The following is an 11007-nucleotide window of genomic DNA, read 5'->3' on the forward strand; positions in this document are numbered from 1 at the left end:
CTCCCCTCCAGCCGGATCTCCCCACCTCCCCCTCCCCGGCCCCTCCTCCCGCCAAGCTCCGGGCGGCCGCTCAGCTCTGCCCCCCTGCTCCCGGGAGGACTCAGGGCTGAGCGGACTCCCCAGCACCGAGGTAGCCTGGGAGTGGGGGCAGAGTCCCCACTGGGCGCAGTTCCAGACAGATCACGGAGGACTGGGGAGATGCTGGCCTCAAGCCAGTGGTCGTAAAGGGTTTACTCGGACTAGCATGGCCTTGACCCCACTTAGTACCCAAGGCCATTTCCTTATTAACCGCCCCCCTCTCGTTTTACATCTGAAAATAGATTGCAAAATTTGGAGCCAGCAAAGGTATCAGGTTGACGGGAAGGGATGGATGCCCCTGGGGGACCACAGTAGACAGTGCCAACAGCGCAGTCAGCAGGGCAGCCACGGGGGGGGGGGGGGGCAGGCAGCAGCCCCCACAGAGGCCGTCATCATGGGTGATGCCCACCGGGGCAGGACCCGCCAGGGCTGGAGGCATCTATGAGTAACACAAAATTCCCCCCTTGCAGTCTCTGGATCGGGAAGGGGTCTGCAGCAGCGACCAGCTGGCTGTTAGCAAAGCCTAGCTGGAGGCAACTCAGGGACCCCCGGCCTCCCTTTCTGAGCGCCTCTGCTCTTCTGCTGGAGTACTGGGTTCAGCTCAGTACTTGATTCTAATTAAAAATCAACTCTTAAGAAAGGTCTAAACCTGGGACTCCTGGGTGGCCCAGTCGGTTAAGCATCTGACTTGATTTTTGGCTCAGGGTTGACAATGAGCCCTGCTTCGGGCTTCGCGCTCAGCGCAGAATCTGCTTGAAATTCTCTCTCTCGGGGCGCCTGGGTGTCACAGCGGTTAAGCGTCTGCCTTCGGCTCAGGGCGTGATCCCGGCGTTCTGGGATCGAGCCCCACATCAGGCTCCTCCGCTATGAGCCTGCTTCTTCCTCTCCCACTCCCCCTGCTTGTGTTCCCTCTCTCGATGGCTGTCTCTCTGTTGAATAAATAAATAAAATCTTAAAAAAAAAAATTCTCTCTCTCCCTCTGCTTCTTCCCCCACTGGCAGACATGTGCTCCCTTAATACATAAAATCTTAAAAAAAAAAAAAAGTCTAAACCTCATTAAAGTGAATGCAAAATGGACTGACAGCTTTACGGACAGTGAAGCTGCTTTCTGGAAATGGAGTTTTTAATGGCGGGGCCTCAAGCATCACCAGCAGGTGAAGGGTGCAATGTGGGGTTCTTTGATCCAGAAAGGATGTGGGTCACCTCCCCCACCAACCTCAGCCCCACCCAGGCCTTGGTTTACCCTACAGGATCTTAGACATCTCTCCGGAGATGCCTGTTCTCTCGGCCATTCAGAGCCTCAGCACAGCTCCCGCAGCCTCAGGAAGGCGGTGGTGGCACCCAGCAGGGTTCTGGGAGTCAGGGAGGGCCCTGGGCAGCACTGGCCAGACCAGCTCTGACATCCACGAGCCTCAAGGGCCTTTTAATTCACTTCGTATTGACCGAGCATCCCTGGGGCATACAGCACCGAGCTGGGCCCTGTGGGAAATTGGTCCTGGACCAGGCCACAGAAAAGCTGGTGAGATTGTCAGTCACAGTGGTGCCTCTCCAGGACTAAGGAAGAAGCTGTGGCACTGCCCCAGGTCTGGGAGGAAAGTTCGACAGCCACGTTCCCTACTCCAATCAAGGACAAGGGCAGGCTTCTAGTTAAACATCCTTCTTCATTAGGAACTTCTGGTTCTCCAAGATTTGGAGGAGGCCTCCCACTCAAGAGCCTCCAGACCCCCTCATTAATGCGGAATTCTGGTTTGCCCCAGCTCTTTTGCTCAGAATCCCCTGGGACATGTTAGCTACCGGGCAAAGCCGGCAGCTGCCTTCAAAAGGACAAACATGTAAGAGATGCCATTTGTGGGATTGGTCCAGGGAGGTAAGAGACCTGGACACGGAAAGAGGAAGGATTTTCTAGGAGGGGAAGTGAGAATCAGAGGTAGCCCTGAGAATAAGTCTACACGGAGGATAAGCTTGCAAACAACAAAACAGAGGAAGTACAATGCATTTCATTTTATCGTCAGTGCTCCCAACCTTTCCATAATGTGACACGCCCCGAGGGTGGAGAATGAACATCCAGGCACACCCAGGACCCTAATGAGGAAGCTCCAGGGCAGAAATTCAGGGCATGGTCTTCTGCGCAGAGAGGCCTATTCGGCCTCTTATTAGCTGCATGACCTTGGGCAGACTACTGAACTTCTCCATGAAATGGGGGTGATATGGTGACATGGTGAGAAGAAAAGAACCGGGGCGTGTCAAGTAGTGAGCACAGAGGCTGGACCACAGGCTCTCCGGAGATGCCACTCTTAGCACAAGTACCGAGGGAGCCATTCCAGCACGGCGGGCCCATGAGGGGATAGGCTGGGAGACACGTGCAGCAAGGGACAGAGGACATGGAGGCAGAGGCAACCTCCCCACATGTTCAGCTTCTCTGCCCTGGGCCCAAAGAGCCAAAAGCCTGCTCCTGTGAGGCCCCAGGGTGGGGACACTAGGGACAAAGACAGCGATTCCCAGCCTCCATTCGGAAATGGAGCGTCTCTGCATCCCCGGGGTGGTCTTGTATCTGAGGAAGTCGGGGTCAGTGAAGTCAGGTCACAAACGCCACTCCCCCCGCCCCAGTGCTTCCACATCGCTGATGGACGAGGGCGCGGCCAACGGGGTAGAGTGTGCTTGTGGGCAGGCTGGGGACAACGGGCTGGTTATGAGTTCGGAGCAGGGTCAGGAGAAGCAGGCTGCCCGCTGGCCGGCGTGCCGGAGTCCCCCTCCTGTTGCTGTCGGATGTACCGGTCCAGCAGGGCCGTGAGCTGGAAGGGCTGGTGCTGAAGCAAGAGGTGGGTCTGGGCCATGTGGAAGGTGAGTCCGCCTACCAGCTCCCCCTGCACCGAGGCCAGGCTGGGAAGCTGGGAGTAGTTGATGAAGCCCTGCCTGCTGAGAATGGTGTCATCGATGCAGCCACCTGGAAGAACACGGGGTCAGCACGGCCCCCACAAATGCCTCCCTCTGAAAACAACGCTCCAGCTCAAGGTTCCGACACGTGCTCTGTTGCCCTTCACCTCCCAGCCTTCCCCCAAATCTCGTTCCCACGCCTGCCCCACCCAGCTCCCCCTCAGTTTGGGACTGAGCCCCTCCCTTGCTTCCTAACTCTTCCCTAGAAAACCCTCATATAAGACACCCACCTGGCCCAACCCCCACCAAGTCATGGTTTCCTCAACTTTCTTAAGGATCCACAGAGCGTATGTGTAGCGGGGTAGGGGGTGGTCCACAGAGACCTAGGCAACCAGTCTTCGCTACAGGAGAATCATCTCCGAGGATCCCCAGCATCAGGGGAGTCTGGGAAACATTGCCCCCTGCCCCTCAGTGCCCTTTACCTGGGCTATTTAAGTCTCTCCGTCTGTGTGGCTTCCTGCGCCCCACTGCTAGACTCTAGGTGTCTGAACGTCCTCTGCCTGCAGAGCCCCGTCTCTGCTTTCCCTCCTCTTCCTCCCAAGGGCAGAAATGATGCAGGACCGGGGCGCCGGGGTGGCTCAGGTGGTTAAACATTGGACTCTACTCTTGGTTTCGGCTGAGGTCATGATCTCAGGGTCGTGAGATCCAGCCCTGCATGGGGCTCCCCGCTCAGCACGGAGTCTGCTTCTCTCCTTCCCCCCTCCCTCTGCCCCTCACCCCGCCCCCCTGAGCAATCTCTCTCCCTAAAATAAATACATCTAAAAAGAAAGGAAGGGAGGGAGGGAGGGCGGGCGCAGGGTAGTGAGCCGACAGAGGTTCCGAAGGGACACAGGCAGCCCTCAACAAATGATGCTACTGACTCAGGCCCCATCCGTGAGAGGATGTCCCCCCAAGGTTGTCCACAGTTTTACCCACATGTACTCAGCAGATGGCACCCACGCCCCTTCACCCCATCCTCGACCCGCAGGGGTGCTGGCTCACCTAGCAGTGGCAGGAAAGGCACACCCTTCAAGATTCGCACCATCTCCTTGACCTTGGGCTCCTCGCTGACCAGCAGCAAGTTGTGCCCCACAAAGAGGGGCAGCAGGTTTTGGTACTTGGAATCCTCTAGGAAGGGCTTCAGAACCTGGAACAGCAGGAAAGACGGCTTCCTGGGGACAAGTGGGAGGAAGGGGTGGCCTGATGACAGGCCAAGTCAGGCCGGGGGTGCCAGCTGACAGTCTCCTCGGCCCCCAACCACAGTGTAGGCACCGGGCCGGAGGGCTGCTTGCACCAGGGGCCCGGCAGGGCGGGGCGATGGGGGAGGGGTCGAACGGACCCGATCTGGGGAGCGGCCCTGCGCTCTGAGTTGGCGGGGCAGGGGAACGTGGCGCCTGCACCCGAGGGCTGGTCCCTACCTGGTTGGGAAAGATCTTCATCAGGATCTTGTGCTTCCGCAGCCGGTGCCGGATGACAAGCTTGTCCTCCGCACTCAGAGCCACATTCTGACAGACAGCTATCATTCGGTTCTCTCGGAAAACTGCATCTATCTCCCGACGAAGGAGCCGGATAAGGCCTGTCTCCTGTAGTCAGGAAGGGATGACCAAGGGGACATCAGCCGCCCTTCTCCTTGACCCCCCTTTCTCCCTGGGGGACGGGTGCTGGAGCTCCCAGTGACACCCAAACGTGGGCCCGTCCAGTCCACAGAGCCCAAAATGCCAAGCAGAATCAAGTGCATGTGTCATTTTAAAGCATCTGGCCCACGGGGTCAAAGAGGGGAAGTAATGATGTGGAGGGCTGGGTCCTGGAGATCTACTTCATTATGGCTACGGAGACAAGATCACTTCAATCCACCACCCCAGCACCAAGGCCAGGCGGTGTCCTCCTTACCTCCTGTGGGGGCCTGGGGGGACATGGTAGGCATCGTGGGTTGACAGCGGGTTTTGGGGGGATATACTCAGTCACGGCCATCAGCTTCTGCCGCTGGAAGTGCATCACACGACGATGGCGGGTAACAGCCTTGGAGCCACAACGGACAGTCTGGAGGGTGGGCAGCCGGCCTGGGAGGGGAAACAGCAACACTGTGACGTGCAGCCTTTGGGAGTCCTTAGCTGGCCTCAGATGGAGAAAAAGCCCACCTCTGGGCAAGACAACCACGGCTCAGAGAGCTAGACACAACACAAGAGTGGGACAAGGAATTGTCTGCTAGGAATCCTAAGTCCCCCGAACTTCCCTTCTCTTTAATGGGTGACCTTAGGTCAACTGCTTGATCTTGTGAGGTTCCCATTTCTCCAGCCCTTCTATATGCACAGAGATGGGGATAAAAGATGAGAACAAGAGAGAAAGTATTTTTTGAACACATTAAAAAAAGGGGGGAGAGGATTGAACAATTTTTTTTCTTTTTTTTAAGATTTTATTTACTTATCTGAGAGAAAGTGATGGAGAACACGAGCCGGGGTGGAGCGGCAGAGAGAGAGGGAGAAGCAGGCTCCCTGCTGCAGGGAGCCCGATGCAGGGCTCGATCCCAGGATCCCAGGATCATGACCTGAGCTGAAAGCAGATGCTTAACCCACTGAGCCACCCAGGCGCCCCACGAATTCTTTCTTAAATGGCCAAATAGTAAATATTTTAAGTTTGAGAACCATACAATCTGTTACTACTACTCAACCGTACCGCTGTGTCATGAAAGCAATCCTAGACAATACGAAACAAGCAGATGCGGCTGTATTCCAATAAAACTTTATTTATAAAACATGGTGACCAGTCCTGCCACAAGAGGCCAACCCCTGGTCTAAGCCAGTGGTTCTCAAGGTGTGCTCCCCCCACCCAGCCAGCAACATCAGCATCCCCTGGCAACTTGTTAGAAACACAAGCTCTCAGGGCCTGTCCTGCCCTCCTGAATCAGAGGGGAGCACTGGAGGGGAGCCCAGCAAACAGCGGTTGTAATACGCCCTCCAGGTGTTGCAGATGCATGCTGAAGACTGAAAACCACTGCTCTAAGCACTGCTCCGAAGCCTTCACCCATGATTTGAAGCAACGGGGAAAAGAAGTTCCACGGCCCTCACAGCTCCCCCAGACAAGCCTCCCTTCCCACCGTTCTGGTTTACAGGCATCAGTGGCGAGCACCCCTCAGAAGACAAGGGAGCCACTTGAAAGCCGTAAGCCTAAGTGACCCCTTCATCTTCAACAAAAGGACCCTGGCGCTAGCCCTTTCCACTTTCAGCCCTTCCTAAGATTGGGATGGGGTCTCAGGGAAAAGTTCAGCTGGAAGAGTGCTCTAACAACAGAGCGTGGAGGTTTGCTGGGGTGAGAGGTTTTTTGCCAGCAGCCACAAAACCTAAGTTAAGAACACGGGCTTTGGATCAGACAGAACGAGGTTGGTTTTGGGGTTTGTTTTTTTTTTTCTTTTTTGAGAAAAAGGGAGGGGGGCAGAGGGAGAGCGAGAATGTCAAGCGGGCTCCAAGCTCAGCAGCATGGAGTCCGACGCGGGGCTCAATCTCACCACCCTGATATCATGACCGGACCTGAAACCAAGAGTCCGATGCTTAACCGACTGAGCCATCCAGCTGCCCCACAGATGCAACCAGATTTTAATCTCTTCTGGCACTTAATAGCTGTGACCTTACCACTCACTCAACTGGTCGAAACTTGAATTTCCTCACCTGTAAAGAGGAGATGATGATGACTTCTCCATGACATGCTTTAAGATTTAAATGAGATAATACATGTAAATCATTTACCATCGTGCCTGGCCTATGTTATGTGCGCAAAATCATTCATTAAACAAACGTCTATTGCAAGCCTACTAATGCCAGGCACCACGTCACCTGCTGGCTATACTGAATGAACATGGTTCTGCCCTTACGGAGTTTGAAGTCTAATACAGGAGACAGCACATAAACAAATGCAAAATTACAGACTGTGAAGGGTAAAAGGGGTCCATGAACAGGCTGAAAAATACAGATGTAACAGGGGAAACCTGCTTTGCAGAAAGTGGCCAGGGCAGGCCTCAGCAGGTGACATTTTAGGCTGAGACCGTAAAAAGGTGGCACAGCGCCAAGGTCGGGGCGGGCAGTGGTTCAAGCAAAGGAAATTAGAGGCGAGCAAGAGCTGGGTGGTGGATTACAGAAGTCCAGAGAAGGGGGACTCGGCGGAGGGAAGAAATATTGTGGTTGTCGCTGACGTTGTTGCTGCGCTGCTCTTACTACTACTGTCTGCAGTCACAGGGAATTAGACGGAGGAGGAGACTAGCGATCTAGCTGGGGTCATGGGTCATCGGGAGCCTTCTGGAGTAAGAGATTGCGGGAGAGGATCAGTAGTGGAGGAGGGGAGACAGAACTAGAGAGCACCGGACGGAACGCGCCGTGAGGACTTGGGCCGCTCCTTACCCGCCTGGGGCAGGAGACCCCCTCGCAGCATCCCAACCACGGCCGCAGCCATCGCCACCGGAAGAACAGACGGGAGCCGAGAGGGACAGAAGAAGCTAAGAATTGTGGGAAGTCCTGGGGCCGGAAGTCGCCGGCTGGAGCACTAATCCGCATGCGCCGAACCTTGCGTCTGCGAGCCCGCCCCGCCCCCAACGCCCAACCTGGCGTCCAGTCTCCTAGCAACAACGCTTAGAATCTTGGACACAGCTCTTTTCTTTCGATCCTCACCGGCCACTCTCTACCCACAATCCCCCAGTTTTTCTAGCCCCTTTGCGCCCCTCAAACTCCAGAGCCCCCGCCTCGATTTCCTTTTGTCTTCCACCCCCCCTCATTAATTTGCTCTGAATCAACCACTTTCCCTTGTCCCTCAAGTCTCCTGGGTTCCGCCATCCCCGGGGCTGTCCAAGTCGGTCTGCTTTTTTCCCTTCGTTCTAATCCCATGCCAGGCCAGTAGCCTTTAAACCATGCCCGGAGGTGAGTAGGGGATGGGGTGATGAGTAGAACAGTTGGGTAACAGTGGGGTCAGGCTTCCAAGACTAAGAAATGTAACGATCGGATTCATCTTTTCTCAGCTAAGCTTGCCCAGAGTCCAGAGGAAGGGGGCGTGTGCATTACTGAAGCCCTTATCACTAAGCGGAACTTGGCTTTCCCTGAGGATGAGGATCTGTCGGAGAAGATGTGAGTGCCAGGGGGAGAAAAGGGGTGCTGGACGATTTCACAGGATGACCAGCCCCCTGAGCTGTACTGGTTTGTCAACTCATCTTTGCCCCTCTCTTTACTCCACGCATTCAATCAGTGGTCATGTCCAACTGATTTTGCCTCCTTAAACATTATTCTATTTCTTTTTTACCATGCCCACTCAACTGCCTTATACAAGGCTCTAAGCCATCACCTTCCAACAAACTCCTAATTAGTCTCCCTGCCCCCAGTCCAGGACCCCGGTACTGTTGCCAAAGTGATCCTTTTAGATGATAAATCTGATCAGGTACATCCTGATAGAACCTTCCTTGGCTCTCTAGTACTTCCAGAATAAAATCCAAATGCCTTAGCATGAGTTGACCTCTGTTGCCTTTCCAGCCTTATTTCTTGCCGTTCTCCACAATTCCTCTAAGACCCGTTTTCACACATTAGCACCCTACCTCTCAGACGTGCTCAGCAGCATCACCTGGGAGGCTGTTAGTAATGGAGACTCTCAGGCCCAGCCCAGACCTACTCAACTGGAATCTGCATTTTAACAAGACCCCCAAGGGACTCAAAGGCACATTCAAGTTGGAGAAAGCCTGAATTAGCACATACTGTTCCTTCTGTTTGATAAGCCTTCTCCTCATCCCCTTCTCACCTTCCCGGTCAACTCCTACTTATATGTCACCTCCTCCAGGAAGCATTCCCTGTCCCCGGATTCAGAACTCAGTGCACAGTACTCCTTTAGTCCCTTGTACTCGTGTCCTTCATCCATTTGTCATAGATGTTTGGCCTGTTTCCCTAATAGTGATGGGCAGGGACTCTCATTTGTCTCTAGTGGGCACTCAGTAAATGTGCGATGAATGAATGAGTGAATGGAACAAGTGCTTTTCCTTCCATGGACCACTCAAAAGGGAAGTGAGGAAGGATCCTCCTGCAGAGATTGCCTCATCTCTGCCCCGGTCCCTGCTTCTACCATCCGAGCTGGCCCAACAAAGTCTTCCCTTGCCTGTGAGTCTCTCCAGGAACCATAAGCTGCTATCACCCATTTCCCAGTCCAAGGGCCCTCTACTCCTCTCACCTCTGATCCTTCCCAGTGCTACTCACCAAGATCCAGGGCTCCAGATCAACCAGTTTCATGATCTGGACACCCCTTCATGAGTCAAGAAGTTGTTCCTGACATCTCATCAAAGCCACTTAGCTTGAAACATCTTTCTTCCTCCCCACCTCCCATCTTCCCTGCTAAGAAACCACGGAAGGGGCGCTCTGTTACAACACCTATCTGCTGACCGTTCTTCCAGGTTTCACACTCTGGCTGACCTACAGACTGTCCGCCTGGACCGGGAGGGAATTACCACCATCGGGAACCTTGAGGGCCTCCAGAACCTTCACAGCCTTTATCTGCAAGCGGTAACTTCTTGCCTCCTGCCCTTCCTCCCCCTTCACCCTCTGTGGACCAAGTCTGTTTAATCCAAAAGCAACCAATCAGGTCATCTTGCCCATTCCCTGGCGTTCAGGTAGGCAGATCTTCACTGAAACTGTTCCCAGATGGGGCGCCTGGCTGGCTTATCTGTGGAGCATGCAACTCTTGATCTCGGGGTTGTAAGTTCAAGCCCCACATTAGGTGTAGAGATTACTTAAAAGTAAAATCTGGAGGAGAGGAGAGGAGAGGAGAGGAGAGGAGAGGAGGGGAGGGGAGGGGAGAGGAGAGGAGAGGAGGGGAGAGGAAAAAAAAAGAAAAGAAACTGTTCCCAGATGAATCAGAAATTCTCTTCCACTGAAAGACCAATCCTCTCAAAAGATATTCTGAGCATGCTCTCAAATCACTGGTTTTTGTCAGACACTTCTCTTGGTCTCGAAGTTCTTTTTGGTGTCCATCCTAAATCTGTCATGTTATATAAAGCTTGAGCCCATTTCCTCTTTTGAAGAAGTGGAAGAGGGAACCAGAAGACTCCTCTGCACCCTTCAGAACCTTGAAGGCTGTTTGTTGTTGGTGGTGGTGGTGATGGTGGTGGTGGTGGTGGTGGTGGTGGTTGACTGGCTGATTTTCAGTTCCCTCCAGGTTGAATATACGCAGCTCCTTTAAACTTTGCAAATCAAAGGAATGCATATTCCTCACCCCCTGTGTGTACCTAAGCCACCACCAAGGCCTTTGCTATTTCCCCATGGCCCCTTGGTTTCCTTCTTGATTTCCAGGCCCCTCTTTGGTTGTGGGGTGAGCAGGGTATACCGTCATGAAGTGTAGCCAGGCCCCAAGTTGAAACCTTTCACCATCCACCCAGAGAAAACAAATCATCCCCAGGTAGTGAGAACCAGTTCAGGGAGCAGGGGGGTCATTCCCAAAGTGCTGGCTCTCCGGCTGCACCAGTAGACGTAGTCTACCCAGTTTCCCCAACTCGTTTGCTTTCTGCAGAATAAGATCCAGCGAATTGAGAACCTGGCCTGCATCCCATCCTTGCGGTAAGTGGTTTCAGGGCTCAGGCCTGGGGGAGGGGGGAGAGAGAGGGAGACCCGGTCCCGCCCCAGAGAACTGGTGCAGACCTCTCCAAGCCTAATGTGTTGTCTGCTGAGGGCCCAGCAAGCCCCACTCTGCTTCCCCCACCCCAGGTGGCCATGGGTCCCCACTCATCAGCGGGCTGCTTAGCCAGGGGCGCTGGGTGCTGGGTGCTCTCCTCCCTGCCTCCAGCGGCTCTGTGATTCAGCTCTGTCTCTGCACCCCTCCCTTCCCCCACAGCTTCCTGTCTCTGGCAGGAAACCAAATCAAGCAGGTGGAAAACCTCCGTGACCTCCCACATCTCCAGTTTCTGGACCTTTCTGAGAACCTGATAGAAACACTAAAGCTGGGTAAGAATGCCCGGCCCCGGCCCCAGCTCATGGGATGAGCCTTGGCCGGGGGGGGGGGGGGGGG

The 11007-nt window shown here is 54.5% G+C and overlaps 2 protein-coding genes across 2 annotated transcripts in view; one reads left to right on the forward strand and one right to left on the reverse strand.

Moving 5' to 3' along the window:
* Nucleotides 1-2064: 2064 nt before the first annotated feature.
* Nucleotides 2065-7529, reverse strand: MRPL10 (mitochondrial ribosomal protein L10). Its single transcript, XM_008688453.2, has 5 exons — nt 7380-7529; nt 4882-5051; nt 4410-4574; nt 3994-4138; nt 2065-3022 (listed from the first exon to the last, which is right to left on the reverse strand). Exons 1-5 carry the CDS (start codon nt 7429-7431, stop codon nt 2766-2768), a joined length of 789 nt encoding a protein of 262 aa, XP_008686675.1. The 5' UTR covers nt 7432-7529; the 3' UTR covers nt 2065-2765.
* Nucleotides 7530-7751: 222 nt separating this feature from the next.
* Nucleotides 7752-11007, forward strand: part of LRRC46 (leucine rich repeat containing 46) — a 4776-nt gene continuing 1520 nt past the window's right edge. Inside the window, exons 1-5 of the mRNA XM_008688439.2 lie at nt 7752-7892; nt 7991-8096; nt 9401-9509; nt 10513-10559; nt 10834-10943. Coding sequence (XP_008686661.1) covers nt 7883-7892; nt 7991-8096; nt 9401-9509; nt 10513-10559; nt 10834-10943 — 382 coding nt within the window. The 5' untranslated portion in view covers nt 7752-7882. The remainder of the gene's footprint in view (nt 7893-7990; nt 8097-9400; nt 9510-10512; nt 10560-10833; nt 10944-11007) is intronic.

Source organism: Ursus maritimus, unplaced genomic scaffold (genome assembly GCF_017311325.1).
Source record: "Ursus maritimus isolate PB19 unplaced genomic scaffold, ASM1731132v1 scaffold_24, whole genome shotgun sequence".
In the NCBI taxonomy this organism is placed as follows: Eukaryota; Metazoa; Chordata; class Mammalia; order Carnivora; family Ursidae; genus Ursus; species Ursus maritimus.